Genomic DNA, 26,523 nt, shown 5'->3' with positions numbered 1-26,523 from the left:
GGGGGTCTAGGTGCCCTCCAATTTTTTGGTCACTTAAAAAGGGCACTGGAACTTTGAATTTCCGTTAGAATGAGCCCTCTCGCAACATTTTAGGACAACTGGGTCGATACGATCACCCCTGTAAAAAAAAAATACAAACAAACAAATAAACACGCATCCGTGATCTGCCTTCTGGCAAAAAATGCAAAATTCCACATTTTTGTAGATAGGAGCTTGAAACTTCTATAGTAGGGTTCCCTGATACGCTGAATCTGATGGTGTGATTTTCGTTAAGATTCTGTGACTTAGAGAGTGTTTCTTCCTATTTTCTAAAATAAGGCTAATTTTCTCAGGCTCGTAACTTTTGATGGGTAAGACTAAACTTGATGTAACTTATATATTGAAAATCAGCATTAAAATGTGATTCTTTTGATGTAGCTATTGGTATAACAATTGCGTTTTTTAGAGTTTTTGTTACTATTGAGCCAGGTCGCTCCTTACTACAGTTCGTTACCACGAACTGTTTGATGCTTTGACAAAGTAAAACCTTACAGTTCAAAATAAATACCATTTTCAGTAAATGACGAATGACACTCAAGCTTTTTAGAGGGTTTGAGAAGGGTGGAGATAGTCCCACGTTTATTCACTAAAGCGATGTTTAAAACCTTGATTTATAAGCCTTTCATGACTATTTCTGCTTAGTTTGGAGCTATGGCTCTACTTTTATTTGAAAAACGAAAAACATTAGTTTGGAAAATGTTAAAAAAGAAGAAACAAATCTATGACCAAAAGATAATGGTAAATGAAATGTTCGCTCATGTATGTAGTGCATATGTGTTGGAAAATCAGTACACCTAGATTCAACGGTGGAAGGATTCAAATAATTTTTATTGTGCGAAGGGGGATTAAAACGCGAAAAGGCTAATTCACAGGCTATTTTTAAAGTTTCGCCTGGTGGAGAGTCCTTTGGATCAATCTTAGGTAGGTTATTCTTCCTATAACTCCCAATATATTTAGGTACGGGTCAAAAGTAAAATATTCAAAATTTTTCCCAATTTATTATAGTTTTATAAAACTGGTATTTACCTTGGGTTTTATTCGGAGCGAGGTAGGTAACTGGGGGAAAATATTTTAGGGTAGTCTTCTAGCCATCAGTTAGCCAAAAATGTATATTTTCACGCTTTTGCATTGGGGGGGGGGGGGTCTGGCCGCTAAAACCTCCCTTGTGTACGGCCTTGGCTGAGGATAGTTGTGTACTAGCCAAGGTATTTTAAAGAATCTAAATCTTGTTAAAAACAAACAATTACGAAATTCATTCAGATTCTTAATTTAATCACGTATTGAAGGGTGCTTCATACCATTGAAACAGTTGTCATGTCAGGGTAGGTCACATCAGTTACCAAATGAACATGAACGAGAAACGATCAATGAAGCGTGTTCTGAAAAAGAAGTTCAGATATTTTTTACAAGGTTAGATCTTGAAATTCAGTGCTAAACGCCTCTAATTTTTTTTTGTGAATGTAGAATATAAAAATGAAATACTACATCAAAAGCTTTTTTTTAATGATCACCCCGGTATTTTGTAGTATATTGGTTGCTTCAATTTAAGTAAATACTTAGCATACACTTTATTTGTAAGTGGGTTCATTTTTTACCCACTTTATTTGTAAACGAACTTTATTTGTAAAAGAATTTACTTTTTAGGAAAAGGGGATTCCAGTTAGTGAAAAATCTTTATTGAACCAATCTACAGCATTCTGTGACTGGGGGGGGGGGGGGGGGGTAGATGCAATTCTCGATTCAAGTTTGTTCGATTTCACCATGTATTTTTGCATTAATTAAGAGTCCGTTATGACTTAAGATTAATGCTTTTTCGGCTGAAAATTACATTTCAAACAGTTCGTGATAACGAACAGTAAGGAGCGACCCGGTTCAATAGTAACAAAAACTCTAAAAAATGGAATTTTGATACCAATGGCTACATCAAAAGAATTGCATTTTAATGCTGATTTTAAATATATAAGTTTCATCAAGTTTAGTCTTACCCATCAAACGTTACGAGCCTGAGAAAATTTGCCTTATTTTAGAAAATAGGGGGAAACACCCCCTAAAAGTCATAGAATCTTAATGAAAATCACACCATCAGATTCAGCGTATCGGAGAAACCTATTGTAGAAGTTTCAAGCTCCTATCTACAAAAATGTGGAATTTTGTATTTTTTGCAAGAAGGCAGATCACGGATGCGTGTTTATTTGTTTGTTTGTTTGTTGTTGTTTTGTTTTTCCCAGAGGTGATTATGTCGACCCAGTGGTCCTAGAATCTTTCGAGAGGGCTCCTTCTAACGGAAATGAAAAGTTCTAGTGCCCTTTTTAAGTGACCAAAAAATTGGAGGGCACCTAGGCCCCCTCCCACACTAAGTATTTTCCCAAAGGCAACGGATCAAAATTCTGAGATGGCCATTTCATTCAGCGTAGTCGAAAAACCTTATAACTATGTCTTTGGGGACGACTTACTCCTACACAGTCCCCGTGGGAGGGGCTACAAGTTACAAATTTTGATCAGTACTTACATATAGTAATGCTTATTGGGAAGTGTACAGACGTTTTCAGGGGGATTTTTTGGTTGGGGTAGGGGTTGAAAAGAGGGGGATATGTTGGGGGAACTTTCCATCGAGGAATTTGTCATGGGAGAAGAAAATTTCCATGGAGGGAGTGCAGGATTTTCTAGCATTATTTAAAAAAAAAACAATAAAAAAATAAATATGAAAAGTTTTTCAACTGGAAGTAAGGAGCAGCATTAAAACTTGAAACGAAAATAAATTATTACGCATATGAGGGGCTCATCTCCTCCTAATACCTCGCTCTTTACGCTAAAGTATTTTTAGTGATTTCAACTATTTATTCTACGGCTTTTGTGATTCAGGGATCATTCTTAATGAATTGGGACAAAATTTAATCTTTATTGTAAAGAGCGAGGTACTGACGAGGGGGTGAACTCCTCATATATGTAATAAAAACCTGAGATTGCAAAAGTTCGTTACGTAAGCTAATTTATAAATTACGTCTATCTTTTACTAATAAAAACATTCGTAAAAAATTTAAAGTTCTAGTTGCCTTTTTAAGTAACCAAAAAATCGCAGGGCAACTAGACTTCCTCCACTGTTCCTTTTTTTCTCAACATCATTCGATCAAAACTATGAGAAAGCCATTTAGCCAAAAAAAAAACTTGCAAATTTCGTGTTAATTATTCATCTGCGGAGAGCCAAAATCAAAACATGTATTGATTCAAAAACGTTCATAAATTAAATTAAAAAAAAAAGTTTTTTTAACGGAAAGTAAGGAGCGACATTAAAACTTAAAACGAACAGAAATTACTTCGTATATGAAAGGAGATGCTTCCTCATCAACGCCCCGCTCTTTGCGCTAAAGTTTTTTACAGTTTTAAAAAGTAGAGTTAAGAGAAAGAGTCAAACTTTAACGTAAAGAGCGGGGCATTGATGAGGAAGCAGCCCCTTTCACATACGAAGTAATTTCTGTTCGCTTTAAGTTTTAATGTCGCTCTTTACTTTCCGTTAAAAAAAAACTTTTTTTTTTATTTAATCATCAGCAGAAGCAGAGTATTTCTGCTGATGATGAAGACTCATCATCAGCAGATGATCAAGACTCCTAAATCTTTATTCCGGCACTAAATAAAACACACAAGTGTTTTTATTGTCTTGTTTTATTTTTGGTGGGTGGGGAGTCAAGCGCAACAGCCCCTCCTTCGTGAGTGCTGAAAAGCTAAAGAAGCAATTGATATTGAAGGAGAAAAGGGAGAATTCAGATCCACAGATCCATGGGTTAACAGATTCATTTTGTTCAACTAGATTTGAAGGAGAGAACAAGCCATAACTTGAAACCCCCTCCCCGACATATCTATGCAAAGAAAGAAATTAACAACATTTTATTCGTAAAATTGACTTCCGAAACGATCTATTTACTTAGTCTTAAATCATTTGTTGAAGTTAACTTAGTCCGAATATCATATTCCTCTTAGGTGGCAATATTTTTGCGGTCAATGGCATATAGCACTTCCTATTTTATGGGGCTATAAGAACATTTAATAAGACATTAGCAATCGCTTATATATTCAAAATTTTTGTTTTAATGGACGCCCGTTAATTCGCTATATATAAAAAAGTAATTTTGTTTTTCAATTAATTTCTTTCCAATAGTGTTGATGGTTGCAAATAGAGAAAAATATGGCTAGATTTGCTACGAGAGGTAAGTATGCAGAATTTTTGCAGATATATCTACTCGCTTTTAATGGTGACTTTGTCAACACATTTTTATTTGACCATAGTTGCATTTTGTTGTTCAAGAGGCTCTATGTGAAATTTTGGATAAAACTGATGTTTGCAGTTCACCACTTGGACTTGGAACGCTCGGTCCAATGTTTAAGCCCGTTTTCCCTTGTTCAGATATCTCTCAGGTCCAATTGGTCAAACCCACCCGCATAAACTTGGAACGTTCTATCCATTGGTCAGGCCTGTTTCCGCTTGGTCAGATCTCTTGTTCAAATTTCGTGGGATTCTGAACCATTGGTCACAATCCGATTGGCTTTTAAAAATAAATGTTTGGGTAAATGTAAAATGAGGTGCATCTTATTTTCTCCCTTCCAGAAATATTTGGAAAGTAGGCCTGTTGAAAATTAGTTTTGCCCAGACCTTGGAGGAGAAAATCTTGAAATCCACTTTGAGTTATTTCTGGCTTACATTCGTGAAGCACTGTGACAGAAAAGTCAAACTCTTTTTTATCGTAATTTTTCTTGTGTCGGAACATTCGTTCTTGAACAGGGTTGCCACTCGAACAGAAATAATGGTACTAATCAAAACTGACAAAAAGTACTATTTTGAAATGAAGTACTATATTTCAAAAATTAGCGCATGTTGCTCGATATCCAGATTTCTTTTTGGGTTGACACAAAGTCAGAGGATGTCTTTTTAATTTATATCGCCTGTGCCTGGACTAGGAATTGTACTTTTCACAAGCAGTTTGTGTTGATGACCTGTCAAGTATCCAGAGCACTGGGTCTTCACTGTTCAATCTATTTTGAACATAACTTGAAATAAATGTGTCACTGCTGGTTGCCTCTCCTTAAGTTTCCAATTTTCTATCTGATCAGTTGTAAAGAGCTCAAATTTGGTCTCAAAATGGATCTCGGTTTCCATTGTTTTGAGTTTTCTTGAGTTTTTAGAAACCCAGTTCAAGGACTGAACGGAATACCGAAAGTTTGGCTTTGGTACTATTCCTTGTCAATTCAGCAAGAATGTTCCTCACGCTTCGAACGACTATGTAAGCTTTTACTTACGTGCTTTTTTAGTATGTTTGTGCAGGATTTGCGCAATATTAGCTTTAAATATATAATCAACCAAATCAGATCTCCAAGGATGAAGTCAAACTAGATACAATATTTCTATATGTGACTTTATATCGTACATGATTTTATTGCACAATGAGAACCCGTGTAGTTAAATCTCATTTAGTACTTATTTAGACCAAAAGGTCTAGAGACGAATTGGCCTGTCATAAAAAAAGGAATACTTCTGGAAATACCAATCGGGTCTATGGCCAGTACGTAGGAGAAGAAGAGAAAAAATCAAATGAACGTTACGCCCGTATGCAACAAGGCGTCTTCAACGTTAAATAAAGTGAGAGAAAAAAAGGAAAAACAATTAGAATCTAAAACTAAAAGGATAAATAAAATATATATAAAAGTAAAACTATGCATAGTTGCATAGTTGCTATTATATATATATATATATATATATATATATATATATATATATATATATATATATATATATATATATATATATATATATATATATATATTTTATATATATATATATATATATATATATATATATATATATATTTATATATATATATATATATATATATATATATATATATATATATATATATATATATATATATATATATATATATATATATATATATATATATATATATATATATATATATATATATATATATATATATATATATATATATATATATATATATATATATATATATATATATATATATATATATATATATATATATATATATATATATATATATATATATATATATATATATATATATATATATATATATATATATATATATATATATATATATATATATATATATATATATATATATATATAATTATGCTCACAAATACAATTAGCCAGCTACTTCCATGAACACACAAAAACAACACAAAAGGTGATGCTTTTGTATGTTCATGGAAGTTTCTGGCTAATTGGATATGCCAGCATTAATTGTATATTATTAGTTAGGTTGTTTTACTTTTATATCTATTTTTATTTATCCTTTCAGTTTTAGATTATAATTGTTTTTTTTTCTTTATTTTCATAGGGATAAGTCCTTTATTAGACAGTGAAAAACAAATACAAAAATTCTGAATATTTCGAAGACATAGTCAGTCTTCGTCAAACAGTTCGTGGTAACGAACTGTAGTAAGGAGCGACCCGGCTCAATAGTAAACGAAACTCTAAAAAATGGAATTTTGATACCAGTAGCTACATCAAAAGAATCGCATTTAATGCTGGTTTTAAATATATAAGATTCATCAAGTTTAGTCGTACATATCAAAAGTTACGAGCCTGAGAAAATTTGCCTTATTTTAGAAAATAGGGGAAAACACCCCCTAAACGTCATAGAATCACACCATCAGATTCAGCGTATCAGAGAACCCTACAGCAAAAGTTTCAAGCTCATATCTACAAAAATGTGGAATGTTGTATTTTTTGCCAGAAGGCAGATCACGGATGCGTGTTTATTTGTTTGTTTTTTTTTCCCAGGGGCGATTTTATCGAATCAGTGGTCCTAGAATCTTGTGAGAGGGCTCATTCTAACGGAAATGAAAAGTTCTAGTGCCCTTTTTCAGTGACCGAAAAATTGGAGGGCACCTAGGCCCCCTCCCACGCTAATTATTTTCCCAAAGTCACCGGATCTAAATTCTGAGATAGCCATTTTATTCAACGTAGTCGAAAAACCTTATAACTATGTCTTTGGGGACGACTTACTCCCCTACAGTCCCCGTTGGAGGGGCTACAAGTTACAAACTTTGACCAGTGCTTGCATATAGTAATGGTTATTTGGAAGTGTACAGACGTTTTCAGGGGGACTTTTTTGGTTTGGGGGGGGGGGGGTTGAAAAGAGGGGGATATGTTAGGGGATCTTTCCTCGGAGGAATTTATCATGGGGGAAGAAAATTTCCATGAAGGGAGCGCAGGATATTCTTGCACTATTAAAAAAAAACAATGAAAAAATAAATATGAAAAATTTTTTTCAACTGAAAGTAAGGAGCAGAATTAAAACCACTTAAAACGAACAGAAATAATTCCGCATATGATGGGCTCACCTCCTCCTAATTCCTCGCTCTTTACGCTAAAGTATTTTTAATAATTTCAACTATTTATTCTGCGGCTTTTGTGATTCAGGGGTCATTCTTAAGAAATTCGGACAAAATTTAAGCTTCAGTGCAAAAAGCGAGGTACTGACAAGGGGGTGAACCCCCTCATATACATAATAAAAACATGAGAATACAGAAGTTTGTCACGTAGGCTAATTTATAAGTTACGTATATCTTTTACTAATAAAAACACTCGTACAAAATTAAAAGTTCTAGTTGCCTTTCTAAGTAACCAAAAAACTGGAGGGCAACTAGGTCTCCTCCCTCGCTCCTTTTTTTCTCAAAATCGTTCGATCAAAACTATGAGAAAGCCATTTAGCCAAAAAAAATAAATATGCAAATTTCGTTTTAATTATTCATCTGCGGAGAGCCAAAATCAAAACATGCATTGATTCAAAAATGTAAAGTTTTTTTTAACGGAAAGTAAGGAGCGACATTAAAACTTAAAACGAACAGAAATTACTTCGTATGTGAAAGGGGCTGCTTCCTCATCAACGCCCCGCTCTTTACGCTAAAGTTTTTTACCGTTTTAAAAAGCAGAGTTAAGAGAAAAAGTCAAGCTTTAACGTAAAGAGCGGGGCATTGATGAGGAAGCAGCCCCTTTCACATACGAAGTAATTTCTGTTCGCTTTAAGTTTTAATGTCGCTCTTTACTTTCCGTTAAAAAAAAACTTGTTTTTTTTTTTTTATTTAATCATCAGCAGAAGCAGAGTATTTCTGCTGATGATGAAGACTCACTGTGTCTTCGAAATATTCAGAACTTTTGTATTTATTTTTCACTGTCTATTAAAGGATATATATATATATATATATATATATATATATATATATATATATATATATATATATATATATATATATATATATATATATATATATATATATATATATATATGTATATATATATATATATATATATATATATATATATATATATATATATATATATATATATATATATATATATATACATATATATATATGTATATATATATATATACATATTATATATTATATATATATATATATATATATATATATATATATATATATATATATATATATATATATATATATATATATATATATATATATATTGAAATAGTAACCACAGCGGCTACCAGATATTGGCGCAGAAATGGTGCTGCACCACAAATTGGAGGGGAAAGCCTTGCTGGCACCTAGTATTGTAATGGAATGCCTCGTGGTTACCACTACTGTACCGTAAATGTAGATACCCTTTTACGGAAATGTAAATGTTAATATGTTAGTACCCTTTTACGATATACCCTGCTCTAGTGTATGGTAACGTGATCGAACGATCAAACGGGCGAAACTCTAGGCTAAGGGTGCACCCAACCTGGGTTACTACTAATATCTTTAGCTATCTCTTTAGAGGGTAAACGGGCCCCACTGTCGATATGCTATTGACGATATTTCTCGCGGACGTTTTCCCTACTCTGCCTGGGTTCTTGGAAAAGTAATCTCACACGGATGCAGGAAACAGCTTACTTTTATTCTACCAAAGGTCACTTGACAAAACACACATATATATATATATCAATTCTGAAAAAGTAGACTTCCTAAACGGGGTTTCAATGTAGACTAACAAACAAAACGCCACTTCTGTACAAAAGCACTTTCTGTAGGGGTGGATCTTAGATTGGCCCTGGCAATCCGCTAAATTAAAGTTCAAATCCCTGGCTTCTTTTGAATAATATTATCTTTCAATGGACCAGAACAGGAAGACCAAAATAGAATTTAGCTTGCACTTACTCATTGCAAAACAACTATAGCTTAGCAACGAGAATATAACTTATCATTGAAAATTATACTATAGGCAAATCTAAGCAATTGTAATTACGGAAATGAAAACGTTTGTCTTAAAAAAGAACAGAAACAGGGGTGAAACCCCAACACCTCCCCCCGCAAGATAAATGACCACCCACGCGCCACGACGGTTCACTCTTACAAACCTTAACACTGAACTTACAACGTTACAAAATCCATTTGTCTTCTTTCTTCCCCAGCGTTGGTACTACTGCTCCCACCGCTTTGCTCTGAATCTGTCGCCATCCATACGTCTGTAGTGCAGAACCAACATGGTCTAAATCGTATGGGAATTCGCACGAGGTTTTGAAAATTGAAGTCCACCAGATTGGCAGGAAATTATCGTGCTTAGCATGATTAACAAAAAATTTCACGCCCTCATGAATTTTCATTTAAGGGAGTGTAGAATCGGGTTCTGGCACATTCGATGATGCCATTCATCATGAAAAATTGGCTAAACTAGCCTCTTACTCTCCATCGGTGGAAACAACGACACAAATTAATTAAAACGCGAATTGCCCTTTGGCATAATTTGAAATAATCCAAGGATGAAAATGCAAGGTCTGTGAAAATGATAGGGGTGCAGGGAAAACAGCCAAAGGTTTGAGCGAATCATTAATCAGTTCATTCGGGGTCCCCTCCCCTGGGATAGCCAAATGAAGAATGGGCATTGATACCAACTGAAGATGAAATTTGGATAAGTCAGTCACTGAATAAGGTTTGCCGAACATAATTTTCGATTCCCATGAAGAGTAAAAACTATGAGTAGGGTTACTGGACAAAGGTTTGGGTGAAATAGGAAGTGACTGGGAGAGAGTATCCCCCAAGGACTCAAGATCAGAGAAGCAAAATCTTGGTAACAGGGTCACAACTGGCCAACTAGCTGTCCGTTGAGCGAACCGTCCATAATTCATGGCTTCTCGAAGGGGCTTCTCCCCCTGAAAGAGACCATATCTCCCTTTGAGTTGATAGGACTAATCGTAGATTTCTTCTCAAGCCTTTCCAATCCAACCTGACATTCACTATCTCCCAACTTTTCCATAGCCCGTCGTATGTCCTTCAACTCTATTTTATGATCATCTTGTTTGATTTCCAATGAGTCTTGGACCTCTTGGTTTCTCCTAAATTCTTTTTTTAAATCCCCAAAAATTTAATTCTCCACAAGCACAGGCTGAATTTCTCTTTTTAGTGTCTCTTACTTTCTCCTTACTTTCCTCCCATCTCTTAGGTGTCTCTAGGACACCATAGTGTCCTTTTTCTTAGATTTCATTGTTCTGCTATAGTCCTGTTTTATTACCAATGGGTCTTGGACTTTTTTGTCCTCCCCCTAAGCGGGAGAAAATAAAATTTTGTTTTCTGCTACTGCAGACTTAACCTGCCAATTTTTCTCTTTTTTGCATTTATCTTTCCATTTCTACTTTTCTCATATTTCTCAATCGCGCAAATTAAATCATCACTAAACCTTAATTAGACTCCAGTGTCCAGTATCTTTGACTGCATCTCTTTATTGTATTTGCGTTTAATATTCCTTTTCTCGCTTTTTGTTTTATTTTCTTTTACCGTAAGATAAAATTGATCTTCAATAGGAACTGAATTCCCACATTTGGTTTTTCATATTGCACAAAAATTTCTCGAACTTTACGAGAAAAATCGCCTACAATAAATTTCTTCTCGTTTGGTTCTGGCGCAATGAGTTTTTATGGCACTTGGTATTAACCAAGTGACATATAGCAATCGCAAATTCTGTCGGTCTATCTGTCGGTTTGTCTGTCGGTCCCGGTTTTGCTACTTTAGACACTTCCAGGTAAGCTAGGACGATGAAATTTGGCAGGCTTATCAGGGACTGCACTAGATTAAATTACAGATAGTCGTTTTCCCGATTTGACCATCTAGGGGGGAGTGGGAGGCCGGTTAATTCGGAAAAATAGAAAAATGAAGTATTTTTAACTTACGAACGGTTCTTCAGATCTTGATGAAACTTGATGTTTGGAAGGATATCGTGTCTCAGAGCTCTTATTTTAAATCCCGACCGGGTTTGGTGACATTGGGGGGGATTGGGAGGGGCAACCCTAAAATCTTGGAAAACACTTAGAGTGGAAGGATCGGGATGAAACTTGGTGGGAAAAATAAGCAGAAGTCTTAGATACGTGATTGACATAATTGGAACATATCCGCTCTATTTGGGGAATTGGGGGGGGGGGTTAATTCTGAAAAATTAGAAAAAATGACGTATTTTTAACTTACGAAGGAGTGATCGGATCTTCATGAAACTTCGTATTTAGAAGAATCTCGTAACTCAGATCTCTTATTTTAAATTTTAACCGGATCCCGATTAACCGGATTAACCGGGACCCGAAGTCTTAGAAAATACTTAAAGCGGAGGGATCAGGATGAAACTGGATGGAAAGAATAAAAACAAGTCTAAGATACGTGACTGAAATAACTGGACCGGATTCGTTCTCTTTGTTGGAGTTGGGGGGGGGGGTAATTCGGAAAAATGAGGTATTTTAAACTTACGAACGGGTGATTGGATCTTAATGAGATTTGATATTTAGAAGGATCTTGTGCTTTAAAGCTCTTATTATAAATTCCGACCAGATCATGTGACATTGGGGGGAGTTGTAGGGGGAAACCGGAATTCTTGGAAAACGTGAAAATGGGGGTATTTTTATCTTACGAATAGGTGATCGGATCTTAATTAGACTTGATATATAGAAGGATTTTATGTCTCAGATGCTGCATTTTCGACTCAAAGTGGTTCCGGGGACACAGGGGGTTGGAGGAGGGAAACAAAAATCTTGGAAAACGCTTAGAGTGGAGAGATCGGGATGAAACTTGATGGGAAGAATAAGCACAAGTTCTAAATACGTGAATGACATAATTGGAACGGATCCTTTCTCTTTGGAGGAGCTGTGGGGTGTTAATTTGGAAAAATTAGAAAAATTAAGGTATTTTTAACCTAAGAACGGGTGACCGGATCTTAATGAAATTTGATATTTAGAAGGAATTCATGTCTCAGACCTCTTATTTTAATTCTTGACCAGATCTGTTGACATTGGGGGGAGTTGGAGGGGGAAATTGGAAATCTTTGAAAGCGCTTAGAGTGGAGGAATCGGGATGAAGCTTGGTGGATAGAATAAGCAAATGTCGTAGATACGTGATTGACGTAACCGTACTTGATTCGCTCTCTTTGGGGGAGTTGGGGGGAGGGGTTCAGTGCTTTGGCGAGATGGTGCTTCTGGACGTGCTAGGACGATGAAAATTGGTAGGCGTGTCAAGGAGCTGTACAAATTGACAGTCTGGACAAGGAGCTGCACAAGAGAGTATGGTGGTGGCTTTTTTCTTCCAGTCTGGCAGGTTGAAAATCCTTGCATCCTTATGGTTAAAACCAGGCTTGCTATACTTACCGTTCAGATAAAATGTGACGGCCGGGTGAGGGGCTGGGGTTGTCGGAGAAACTAGTCATCCTCACTAATGAAACCTACTTTATTGTCAGAAGTTTCTTGGAGAGAAAGATTTGAGAGAAGCCATGGGTCCACTTTATTTCTCAAATCAGACAGATTAGAACCCACCCCACGATTCGAGGTGAATCATTGGACAAAATGTCCCTCTTTCAGCTAAAAAAGTTAAGATGCATTGGAGACATGATGATGTTGGAGAAGCAACTGGTCCACGTTAATTGTCCTAATCATGTAGATCAAACTCTTTGTTTGGTTCCAGTTAAAAAAGTGCCATTTTCCACCATTCTGACGCCTACCTGGTCGGTTTGCAGCTTGGACTAAGCTGGTATATGCGTTTTAACCAGGACAAATTGTTTTTGTCCGGCATTATTGAAATTCCTTTCCGTGGACTTAGATCGAAAGCCCAGTATTGAAAGCCGCGAGTTAGTAGGAAACCCAGGGCAGTATTGTTTCAAGGATTATTGTTTGAAACCATGTAGCTGAAGAATCAGAAGAGCTAGTCATCCCACGTCATGGTACTCTGACGGCTTATGTCAAGGTTTATGTTCCGTTTCACAGGTTAAATAAGGAATGTCTTTGTTCTTTTTTAATGTTTAAAAATCTTCTTGGTCTAGGCCACATACCCTGTAAGTTGCAAGCCAATAAGACAGAAAATTATATTTTGGACGTAGTATTTCGTGCTTTGATGCTTCTTTGGCAAAACTTACTTGGACTTCGAGGTCTCTTTGGTGCTGCATTGATGCTTGTTTTTGTTTTCTTTTTTTTTAGCTATCACGTTTTAGGAAAAATTGTCGTATGCTGAAGTACCATTAACCCAAGGTAAATACTTCTTAAGTTTACAGCAGACTAGACATCAAAAATGCATTTCATGCACTTACGCCATTTTGACAAAAATTTTGTGTGCTATGAGGTCCCCTTAGCCCTAGGTACATTTCTTATAATTTTAATTTCCATTGAAGAAAAGTCCTATCATCAGAAGTATTTTAAATCTGACAACTCATTTTTATGGCACTTGGTATTAACCAAGGGCCATATAGCAATCGCAAATTCTGTCGGTCTGTCGATCTGTCTGTCTGTCGGTCCCGGTTTTGCTACTTTAGGCACTTCTAGGTAAGCTAGGATGATGAAATTTGGTAGGCGTATCAGGGACCGGACCAGATTAAATTAGAAATAGTCGCTTTCCCGATTGGACCATCTGGGGGGGGGGGCGTTAATTCGGGAAAAATAGAAAAATTGAAGTATTTTTTAACTTTCGAACGGTTAATCAGATCTTAATGAAATTTGATGTTTGGAAGGATATCGTGTCTCAGGGCTGTTATTTTAAATTCCGACCGGATCTGGTGACATTGGAGGGGGAGTTGGGATGGGGAAACCTAAAATCTTGGAAAACACTTAGAGTGGAGGGATCGAGATGAAACTTGGTGGGAAAAATAAACACAAGTCCTAGATACATGATTGACATAACCGGAACGGATCCGCTCTCTTTGGGGTAGTTGGGGGGGGGGTTAATTCCTGAAAAATTAGAAAAAATGAGGTATTTTTAACTTACGAACGGGTGATCGGATCTCAATGAAATTTGATATTTAGAAGGCTATTGTGTGTCAGAGCTCTTATTTTAAATCCTGACTGGATCTGGTGACATTGGGGGGGGGGGGTGTTGGGAGGGGGAAACCTAAAATCATGGAAAACGCTTAGATTGGAGGGGTCAGGATGAAAATTGGTGGGGAAAATAAGTAGAAGTCTTAGATACGTGATTTACATAGTTTGAACGGATCCGCTCTATTGGGGGAGGGGGGTTAATTCTGAAAAATTATAAAAAATGACGTATTTTTAACTTACGAACGGGTGATCGGATCTCATAGAAATTTGATATTTAGAAGGATATCGTGTCTCAAAGCTCTCATTTTAAATCCTGACCGGATATGGTGACATTGGGAGGAGTTTGGGGAGGGGTAACCTAAAATCATGGAAAACGCTTAGATTGGAGGGATCGGGATGATACTTGGTGGGAAAAAAAGCAGAAGTCTTAGATACGATATTTACATAATTGGAACGGATCCGCTCTATTGGGATGGGGGCAGTTGGGGGATCAGAAATCTTAGAAAAAACTTAAAGCGGAGAGATCAGGATGAAACTGGATGGGAAGAATAAAAAACTGTCTAAGATACGTGACTGACATAACCGGACCGGATCTGCTCTCTTCGGTGGAATTGGAGGGGGGGGTAATTTTGAAAATTTAGGTATTTGTAACTTACGAAAGGGTGACCAGATCTTAATGAAATTTGATATTTAGAAGGATCTTGTGCTTTAAAGCTCTAATTTTAAATTCCGATCAGATCCTGTGGCATTGGGGGGAGTTGGAGGGGAAAACCGGAATTCTTGGAAGATGTGAAAATTTGGGTATTTTTATCTTACGAATAGGTGATCGGATCTTTGACATTTGACATTTAGATTTGACATTTAGAAGGAATTCATGTCTCAGAGCTCTTATTTCAAATCCCGACCAGCTCTTTTGACATTGGGGAGGGAGTTGGAGGGGGAAATCTTGGAAAACACTTGGAATGGAGGAATTGGGATGAACCTTGGTGGATAGAATAAGCAAATGTCTTTGATACGTGATTGACGTAACCGTACTGGATTCGCTCTCTTTGGGGGAGTTGGGGGGAGGAGCTCAGTGATTTGGTGAATTTGGTGCTTTTGGACGTGCTAGGACGATGAAAATTGGTAGGCTTGTCAGGGAGCTGCACAAATTGACTTGATAAAGTCGTTTTCTCAGATTCGACCATCTGGGGGCCTAATGGGAGAGGAAAAATTAGAAATAATTAGGTATTTATAACTTACGAGTGGGTCATCAGATCTTAATGAATTTTGATATTTAGAAGGAGATCATGACTCGGAGCTCCTATTTGAAATCCTGACCGACATTAAGCCTCTGATTTTCCTTTTAAATCAATCTATTGATTTTTTGAGTTTTGTTAGAGCTCATACCATATGAGTTCTTGGCTCTTAGCTCTTCTTGCCTCGTCACAAGTGCCATATGAGCTCTTAGCTCCTGTTTTCTGGTCTAATCGAAAATATTCCGAGACCGACAACTCCTTTGGGTCTGTGTATATGGAAAGTATCCCAAGTTTGGTAGCTTTGTTTAGTCTTGGATATAAGTTTCTCGCCGTTTAATTTTCAAGCTGATTGGACAGCGCTAATTTGTTCTTGCGTTTGCGCCCTTTTGGCGAAACTATTGCCTGCGACCAAGTTTCTTAGCCAAACCGTTGGGTGGCAGAAAACGATTTTTTTTTAGACTTGACTCATTTTAGACCTCACCTAGACTGGGAAGCTCGGGAGCGGGTGCCTACACTCCCAGTTCAAAATTTTTTGTATGATTCCAGTTCAAACAAAGTGCGTTCAAACACGTTTTCTACTAAACCCTACCTATGAAAAATGGGGCGTCTCAATAATATAGGCTCCTAAGTCCTGTTAAGGTGCAGTTCAAGTCATTTCCGGAGGCATATTTACTTGCCTTGTCAAATATTATTAGCAAAATTGATACATCAAATTTTGAACCAGTTCATTGGAGGTAAACGGAGGCATTCAGGTGCACTTATAGCATTAGGGTCATAAGCGGGCTACAGAACAAAACAACGCCTCCAATTACACATATTTAGAATCTTGAGAAAATTTCGATTTTAATGAAGTGCGATATACTCTCCTTTTATACTCTGGTGTAACTGTGAAAAGTGTCATTTCCGTAATTTTGGGCCCTTGTCCTTAGGGCAATGTTGGTCTTGTCTCACCTCGTGGTATGTTTTTGGGGTTCTTTGGTAAATATGAGAATACTACTGTCTTAAATATCGATCCAATGCCATGGAGATTACAGGGGTGTCCGTGGAGAAAAATAAGCAGGAGGGGGGTATTGTCCTCCAGTCACTTTTAATCCCTAGTTAGGGCCTTAGAATATGAAATTTCCGATTGAATGAACCCCTAGCGAATTTTCTACAACTTCTTCTATGCAAGGTGGTCAGAGGGGAAGAAAAATGCAAGGGAGATACACTGTTCCGTAGCGTTGACTACGATTTAATGTAATTCTATTTTATTTTATCCTTGTTGAAACCTTGCATTCTGGATCTGTGTCTAATTTTAAAGAAGTAAAAAACATTTTCTAATAAAAGATTGCGTTCAAATTCCTTTTATTTAAATAGTTTTATTCTTTGACAAAAAATCGTTATTACAAAAAAGCTTTATTACAAGAAAATCTTAAAAGATTATTCATAGCTTCAAAGATAATACTCAAGTTTGTTTTTGTATGTTTGGAGGTTAGACAACTAATTTTTCCCATGTTTGTTTTTACTTTAGAGACTTTTAAGCTCGAAAGGTCAAGATTCACATTATCAGAAACACTCTCTAAACAAACAAAAGATCATTAAGGCGTATCATTTTGATTAGTAGCAACGTAAACCCCATAACGTGACAATCAAGGTAAAAAAAAAAATAAAGTTAAAAATATCCTTAGTTTTCATAGATAAATATAAAAGATCGCTGTTATTATGTCCTGATAAGAGAATCTTAAACCTAAATAGATACACCTTTTGCGATCTTTCCTTTTCACCAAAAATACAACGAATGACTATACAGTAACTTGGTAGTGGGAGGGGGGACGTTAAGTTTTCCTGGGAAGGAAAAGAGTTAGAAGGGCGAATCATAAATACATTTTTTCTCCCTTTTAGAAAGTTGTCTTCTCTTTAGGGATATTTTTTTTTTTAATTTCCAGCCATCAGAGAAGGAGTATGGCCTATTGGCCTCCACTTCCAGAAATGTCGTCCCTATTGAACACATTTATTGTGATCTTCTTTGCCTAGGTGTAACATACCATTTCTTTCCGAACATGCCCACTGATACTGAACATTATAGTGATTTTTGATCCTATATTACAAGAACCTACAAAATTTGAAAAAGCTACAAGTGACACGTCTAAAGTGTATACTTTATCGCTACAGGTTTTTACGACCATAAAATAATATTAGTAGTAACTCCCCGTCACAGGGGGACTATCTGGTACATTTTACCTTCACGTCATATTCAAATCGCCCTTATTTTGAAAAGATCAGATTCAAGGACGCTTCATTTTTTAAATATTTGGTTTTACCATCGCCACTGTGCTTTTCTGTTAGGAAAATGTGTGTCTCTGGGTCTTTTAGTGGAAGTTGCAAAGGATATTCATTCTTCTTTTCGTCGTCTGCAGAATAGTTTTCGTAAAAAAAAAAAAAAAAAAAAAATGGTAAAAGCTTGTAAAATTAGGTAGCATATTGATTTGGTACAATGTAACAGCCCCCCCCCCTGTATAAAAGTAATTGTTATATCTCTGATCATATCGAAGAACAAAATATTAGAAAAACATTCAACACGAAGCTGTTATTATAGTTTGAGACTGTTTGGACCTTTATCACAATTTCAAAAATTTTCAAACTTCTGTACGCACTTTTTTCGTCAGAAGTTTGTTCCTGATTTTTACCTGCAGGGGACACTGTCAAATATTTTATGATTACGAGCTGTAAGTAAGAGGCAGCTAGTCCTAATAGTAACCGAACCATAGGAAAACAAGCTTCGATAAAAATTTATAGACCGGAAGAATTGGCACTTTGTAATAATTCTAAATATGTAAAATTCATTACTGATCAAAAGGACTAATTATGTTTATTGAACACAACTTTTTTTGTGATATAAGATTCGTAAGTATTCTTTTTTTAAAAGGTAGCATTCTTTTTCTATATGCTGGTAAAATCACAATATCTAAATTTGTAATCTTTTAGAGTCAAAAATGAATTCAACTGACATTGAAGATCAAAAGAGCCCTGGATACGGGACGAAAGAAGATTCAGTTTCTTCACATTCCTCGTCGTCTGGGGAACAGAGAAGCGGAGAGGCAAGTTTTGGCCCACAACTGCTGGCAGCTGGTGCAGGTTTGTTTATTCCCATGATCCCATTTAGCAATGAAAAATAAAACCACTGAAAAAAAGAATGTGAGACAGTGGTATAACATCTTCTTAAAAAAAGTGATGCTCGTGCTGCATTATGGTAACACTAGAGGATTAAATTAAAATTACTTGCGACTGCAGTTCCAATTTTGTTTCTTGATTATAATAGATAGATAGATCGTTTATTTTAGCCCGCCATCAAAACAACAACATGGCGGAGTATAAAAAAAAAATAAAAAGACGAAAAACAATACTTCAAGATTAAACGATTAAATTACATTCACTATATGCATTCATAGCTCGAATATGACGTGCAACGGCAGGAAATCATAAAGGTGCTCAAAGGCATCTTTTCTAGCATTAATTTCCTGTTCTGCCACAGCTTCACGGGGATCTGGAATTTGATACTTATTCAAAAGAAATAAATTTTTCTCGAATAGCGGTATGCGTATCAAAAACTTCAAATATCTCCATAACGCGGACCTAGCTTTCAGTCTCTCTGTTTCTGCAAACCATTCCCAAATCGGGAAAAGGTAAATGACATGTGGTAATCCACTGCTCTGTACAGTCTCGCTAAAATTTGCCGATTGTAAGAATACTTCAGTGGGGCTAGTTTAGCATAGTTCACTCGCAGGTTAGATACAAAGGTATCAAGGCAAAGAGTTCTTGTAGTTTTCTTATCTCGGCCGTACAGAAGACCTAAACATTTGAGCGAAGAAGACGGTACGATAATAACATTATCTATGGATACAGTTGGTGCTGGTGTCTCTCGTTTCCAAGAGCTGACAACCAGAAATTTAGTTTTCTGGCCATTAACTTGTAAACCAATAGCGCTATAACCAGATACATGCTTATCTAAATTATCCTGCAATACACTTGATGAGAAACTCAACATAAGTAAATCATCAGCATAGCTTACTAGACTCAAATCACAAGTATCAAAGGTTAGCCCGCCAGAAATTTGTTTTGTACCTTAGAAGTCAATGTGTTAAATAATATTGGACTTGAGATGGAAGCTTGTCGAAGTATTCTCTTTAGTTTAACTGGCTCACTGAGTTTTTCAAGGCCAAGTTTCACTCTTATATAGCGATTAATATCGCTATATATAAAATGATAAAATATAGCTACTATATGAGCGTTCACACCGGCATCTAGCAAGGTCTGGAATACAGCAGACTGGATTACTGAATCAGATGCAGCGGAAATATCAACACTTCATATATGTACGGATAACCCAAGTGAATCAGACTTGGCAATGCGCTTTAGGAGTGCGCTTTAGGAGTCTATGGACGAAAGCACAGCTGAGATGTTTTCGGAACCCAAACTGCCTGTAGTCTATCGCACACTTTGATATAACTTTGCGAAGGACCAATTTTTCCAGCATCTTGCTCAACGTACTTGAGACAGTAATCGGCCTGTAGCCTCCACACTCATTTGCGTTTTTTCCTATCTTCGGGATGTTTGGAACGAATCCGGTACAAAACGATTTGAGGATGGTGGCACTATCTATACACATCTGAAAAAGTAGTTGCATATGCTGGAGCAAAAGTGGTGAACTATTGCGCAAATGATTACCACTAACACCGTCAAGACCTGGAGCCTTGTTAGCCTCTAACTGGCGAACGGCCCTCAAAACACTTTTCACTGATATCAAAAAATAATTTCCCTTTTTCAACAGTGAATCAAGACGCGATTTAAGCGATTCATCATATTCCTTTTCCAAGGGAGTATCTTTTGACCCGAAGACCTACGAATAACGTTTTAACCACTGTTCCTCAGGTATCGTGGGACATGCCTGGCTTGGACTGCACTTTACTACTTCTGAATTTTTTCCACACATTTTGTGGGTCACGGATAGCCTCCTCCGAAGCAGTTTCTGCTTCCTTCACTTTCAGCTCATCCAATCGAGTTGTAATTTATTGTTTCAACTGCTCAACCTCCAAGAACTATATCTATGATTAAATAAGTAAATCTTGGATTTTAGATATAATTATTTTGTTAGATTGTGCCTAGAAGCTTAGAAAAGCAGTTTCAAGGACGTCGGTAGGGGAGAGGTGCAGGGGGCTTTGCTCCCCCATGGCAAAATGCCAATGTGGACATGAAATCTTTAGTTAATAAAAGTTCCCTGAGAAAAATGCATTGAAAGAAAATGAATCTCTTAAAGTATTATGTAAGATCGCGTGTGTACATCGTCATCACATAACACCCACATGTGTGTCCTCCATAGTTACAAGCGGAGGTCCCCCACAGGGCCTGAAGAAACATGTCACGTAAGAGTGCGTCATCCTTAACATAAGTAAACATTCGCCTATTACATAAGAACTAAAGAAACCATGAAGAAAAACGCCTTGAAGAAAAAATGCCTTGAAAAACGTCTTGAAGAAAAAAATGTCTTAATAAAATTCATCCGCTTGACTAGAGTCTAACAAACCTAAGACGTAACAGCCAAACCCTATGACCTAACATCCAAGTAACTCCTGATCTGGTGGACCCTGAAGGTTTTTCCCTGTACCTTTAGGTTTTTTAAGAAACAGACGCCTGAAAAAATGCCTTATTAAAATTCTCCCGCTTGACTAACGGACTCCTATTACGTAAAACCCCAAACCCTATTGAGTAACATCCAAAGAAATCATTCCTTATTATGTAATTAACACTTTCATCTCTTAGAAAACATTGCCAATTACGTAACATGCACATGCATCTTTTAGAAAACATTCCCTGTGATGTAACAGATTCCTGTATTTCTTAGAAAATTAATAACACCTGCGTCTTGAGGGGACTTAAATCATTAAAGGAAGAAAGGAGTAGTGGCTATGGATCTGCCTAAATAGATTGAGGCGTCGCTACATCTCTTGTGCCTAGGGCAAAATATTGATTAGTGCCTCCCCCCTGTCTGCCAAAAATTTTCAGGCCAAATTTTAACAAAATTGTCATTTATTAACACAATTTGCATATATTAAAAATTTTTATTCATTTAAATCTGACTTTTTACTTTAGCCTCTACAAAATTATTAATTACCTCGTCCCAATTGATTGCTTGTGATTCTTCGCATTCTGTGCTCATTAACACTATATAATTTTTTTTGCTCCTCACCCATAGTCGATGTGTGGTAGGTTAATATAAATTTAAGTATATTTTACCAGACGGCCGCTCATTGTTGACCACCGACACTGCAATCGCTAATAATATTTGATAGGCAACTATTACGTTTGCGAAGACCCCTTCACCTCCGTTTTGCACAGTTAATTCTAGCAACATAAAAATTAATTCAGTTCGGTCTATTTGCTTTTGTTTTGAAGGAATAGGGATAAAGATATGGGACCAAAAAAATTTCGAATTCAATTTGCTTACACTTACTGGCAACTGCACTCTTTACTTTATTTTAATAAAAAAAATTTTTTTAAATAATTATAATCGTTAGATTATTTATATGAAATTCTTGCGCCCATAAAATCTCTGGGCCTGGGACAAGTTCACTCTCTGGCCCTCGAAAACCACCTTTGCCGAGACATGGGCAAACAAATATTAAATAAAAGAGAACATGGACTATTTTTTGGCTCCATCATTAAAGCCCAATAAATTATACTTAAGTTCTCAAATTATACTGATAATGTCAAAGTGATTCAGTTGGGATTTGGTCTCTGGATCTGTATTTATCTAAGGTTAATGGTATTTGAGGTCTAATTGAAAGCCTAGATCTTTCAGAATTAACTAAAGGAAGCTGATATGCTCAAGACCGCCTAAGAATTGAAGAAGGAGGCTGGATCGTTTTGAAATACATATTGCAATACTTACATATCTTATGCGGTTCAAGTCTAAAATATTTAAAAAAGTTTCTGTATCCAATGCATTTTAAACTGTAGCAGTCAAGGTTAAGAATTTCCTAGTATTCTCACTGCTTATTCGGAAGCATTCGATGTAATAAAGTATGAAGTAAACGATAACGTATTAATGTATTTCATTGTACAGTAATTTAGGTATAGCGCAACTAAAGACTGATAAACTATTTCTAAAACGAAAAAAAATATGTATTAAAAAATTGGTAGACCCAATACTCTGTATAAGTTTTAGACATAAAGGGTCAATATGAATTCGTTTTATGCGTAAATGGTTAATATAAATCCGAAATGATAGAACTTATTCAAGAAAAATCCCTTTGTAGCAGCGTGATTCGATTTGACCTTATGTATCTTATGCTCACTAACTTAGAGCTCTTGGCAAGTAATTATTCCACATATCTTAGTTTTGAATGACCAGAAACCAGAGAATCAGTTTTCATTCTATAAGATTTGACGCTAAAAATTTTGAGACAAGTAATTGATTAAGTAGACTTGTTGTTAAAATCCAATTTTGAATCTACAAAGCTGAGTGAACCGAGACAGCTGGGTCATATGTAAATAGAATCGTAAGACTGTTTTTTCCTACAAGGATCGCGGAAGATCATTAATGGACCTAAGGCAGGACCCTGTTGGACACCAATATCTTCAGGATCAACTATAACTTGGTAAGTGACCACCAACGTCCACCATGATCTAGTGACCACAAAGACATTATTCCTTTATTTCTAATCCTGTCCGTCGTATGCCTACATTTTTCACTTTGTGGAAAAGAATACCGTGTTTTAGAGCAGGGCTTCTTAAACTTTTGTAATTCCCGACCCCATTTATGATTGCGAGTTTCTTAACGACCCCAACAAACATAAAAGAAAAAAATTTGATGATATATTTATTATGTAACAATATACATATGCGTATGAAAATATATAAATTTAAAATTCGTTTTGAAACATATAAAAATCTAAAATTGAAATTTGCACAAAATGTTATAGAAATGTTTTTATTATAGTTTCAAAAACAAAAGTGGATTCTGACCGTCTTAATTCTCTCGAATATATCCAAGTAGTTGCGTGGTAAATATTAAATTAAAGTTTAAGTTAAAAATTTAATTAGATGGATATGCCTGTTTTTAATTGCATAACAAATCAAATCTTGGTGTAATGTTTGAAACTGCTAGACGTAAGATCTCTTCAACATTATTTCATCGCTGAACGATATTGGGATTTAATGCGTGTTAAAGCTGAGAAAGTAACTTCACATAAATGTGTGGTGTTGAATGGCAGGAGTACATTTAACGCTATATCGGCGATTCTGGGAAATTCAGTTCTAGTTCCGATCCAAAATTAAGTCAAGGGCTTTTTTTGGAATTATAGTTTTAAGTTTGAGTCACACGAAAGCTCAGCAAAATCTTCTTGAGCTTTAAGTGGCAGATGTTCAATCTCACTTGAGCCAATCCAAAACCGCTTTTGAATCCAAACTGTATTTTTTAAATCAATATTTAATATAAAATATGTCCGGAACTGTGTTTCTAGCACTTTTTAGTGATCTACAATAGTTTTTGCAATAAAAGTTTTACAGTGAATTTTCTCAATTACAAAATTGTCGACACTGGAAAACATTTGGAAAGAATTTTTTTTTTGACCCTACTTTTCCAAATGCTGATCTTTTTAATGAAACTTTCAGTTTTATCGTTTGAAGTAAATACATTGCAATTCTTGCCTTGAAGAGACAAGTTAAGATCGTTTAACTTCGCAAAAATATCTGACAAATAACACAGCTTGGATAGCCAGAAGTCATTTTGAAAAAAAAGCAGCAAATTCACATTTTCGGTCACACTTTCGGTTCGATCTCGTCCTTTAATAACAATAATCTTTTTAAACTTTGACCTCTTGACAACCATCTTACTTCTGCATGTAATAACTAAGTTGTGTAGTTGGAATCCGTATCCTTACGGAGATTTGAAAATAAGCGACTGTTAAGGGCATGGCTCTTAATAAAATTCATGACCTTAACAGCATCCTGAAGCACATCGTTCAATTCTGGCGCTATCAATCATTTAAGAAGCGCCAAAAGGATTTTTAAATGTCGGGACTGCAAGGTCCCGTCGCTCGCTAAAGGGTTAAACTGACTAATTCAGAATAATACGCACTTTGTTTACAATCATACAATGACTAAAAGAAAATGACATGAAATGTTTATATAGTTTCTTCGAAGTAACATTTAGAAATTCCGTTGATAATATTTATCAGGATTATTTCGGTTTTAAGAGATTGACAAAAATAAATCTAAATTTTTTATAGATTTCTATAACATCTTCTGATTCATAGTAAATTTATACAAGATATTATAATAATCGGAATAGAAATGCTGTTATAAACAGTCTTTCCGAACCAGAAGATTTTATGATACATTTATCTACGATGGTAGTTATTTTTCTTTGTAACAATAGTTTTACAAGTTAAAAAACAGTTTTTGTTAAATTGTATTTTTATCACTCGCGACCCCATAATTTTGCTACGCGACCCCAAATGGGGTCGCGACCCATAGTTTAAGAAGTTCTGGTTTAGAGTGTAAAATGCTTTTTTAATATCAACGAACACGGTCGTTCGTTGATCTAAACAATCTAAAAATTTATCTAAACAATTATTTAATCAAACAGTTCTTGGTAACGAACTGTAAGTAAGGAGCGACACGGCTCAACAGTAAACGAAACTGTAAGAAACGGAATTTTGATATGAATAGACATATTAAAAGTTTTGTCTTATTATGTTCGTTTAGTTTTACCTTGAAAAGCTGAGCCTGAAAAAATTTGCCTGATTTGCGAAAATGGGGAAACATCCCCTAAAAGTGTAGGAATCTTAATAAAAATGACATCTTCAGTTTCAGTGTATCCGAGGGAGTTAAAAAGTAGTTTTTAGCTCCCATCTGTAAAAATGCGGATTATTGTACTTTTTACCAGAAGAAAGATCAGTGATTTATTTTTCAGGGGTAATCGTATCAAACCAATAGTCCTAAAATATTGGGAAAGGGCTCATTCAAACAGAAATTGAAAGTTCTAGTGCCCTTGGTAAATGACCAAAAATGTTGGAGGGCAGCTAGCCCATCCCCCACCCGTCTACCCCCTTTTCCCCTCAAAGTCATCTGATCGAAACTTTGAGTTGGCTAGTTTGTTCAGCATAGTTGAAAAGTCCAGTGACTTTGCCTTTGGGAATAACATGCCCCCCCCCACGGCCTCTGGGAAAAGGTCTATAAGTCATGAAATTTACCCATCATTTACGTATAGTATTATATACGTATATTTAGGTTTATTGGCCTCGGTTTATTGTACGGTATAGGGTAATTGTTTATTGGTTTATTTAGCTCATAGTTTGTTATCGGAAATTATACAGACATTTTCCGGCGAGGAGGGTAAATTTTCTACTGAGGAGATTTTACAAGGGGATAATTTTTTCGCGGGAAGAGAAGTTTCCGGGGGTGAACTTTCCAGGAAAATTTTACACTGGAAAATTTGCTAGAATTCCTATACGATTTTTTTTTTATTTGTCTTACTTTTTCTTTGCCGACTCAATTTTATGTGTGAAGATGTTAAGGGGAATTGTCCGGGGGGAAATTTTTAGCGGCTTGGAATTGTCTAGAGGTTCTTCCCGTAGGGGGGAGGGGATTTTTCACGGGAGAAATTCTCCATGGGGGAGTTTTCCGCGGGATAGATTCTCAAGAGGGCTTTTTCGCGGAAGCAGCTTTCTGCTAGAAGCTCTACTTCTAGCAGAAAGCTGAAGCTCAGCTTTCAGCTTTCTGAACTCTACTTTTTAAAATAGTAAAAATTTAAGCGTAAAGAGCGGGGCGTTGATGAGGAAGCAGTCCCTTTCATATACGAAGTAATTTCTGTTCGTTTTAAGTTTTAATGCCGCTCCTTACTTTCCGTTAAAAAAACTTGTGTTTTTATTTAATTTGTGAACGTT

General features: G+C 36.0%; 1 protein-coding gene across 8 annotated transcripts in view; it reads left to right on the top strand.

The window, feature by feature from the left end:
- Positions 1-26,523, top strand: part of LOC136025067 (facilitated trehalose transporter Tret1-like) — an 80,725-nt gene that overhangs the window by 38,010 nt on the left and 16,192 nt on the right. For 6 of the 8 annotated variants that reach the window (XM_065700760.1, XM_065700758.1, XM_065700759.1 and 3 more), the window contains one exon: positions 18,563-18,712. In XM_065700760.1, coding sequence (XP_065556832.1) covers positions 18,563-18,712 — 150 coding nt within the window. Of the gene's footprint in view, positions 1-1,393; positions 1,450-4,115; positions 4,242-18,562; positions 18,713-26,523 lie in introns of those variants that run through there. The other 2 variants (XM_065700756.1, XM_065700762.1) reach the window with 2 other exon arrangements.

This window comes from Artemia franciscana, chromosome 3 (assembly GCF_032884065.1).
Source record: "Artemia franciscana chromosome 3, ASM3288406v1, whole genome shotgun sequence".
Taxonomy (NCBI): domain Eukaryota; kingdom Metazoa; phylum Arthropoda; class Branchiopoda; order Anostraca; family Artemiidae; genus Artemia; species Artemia franciscana.
This window is presented reverse-complemented; position numbering and strand designations above follow the sequence as displayed.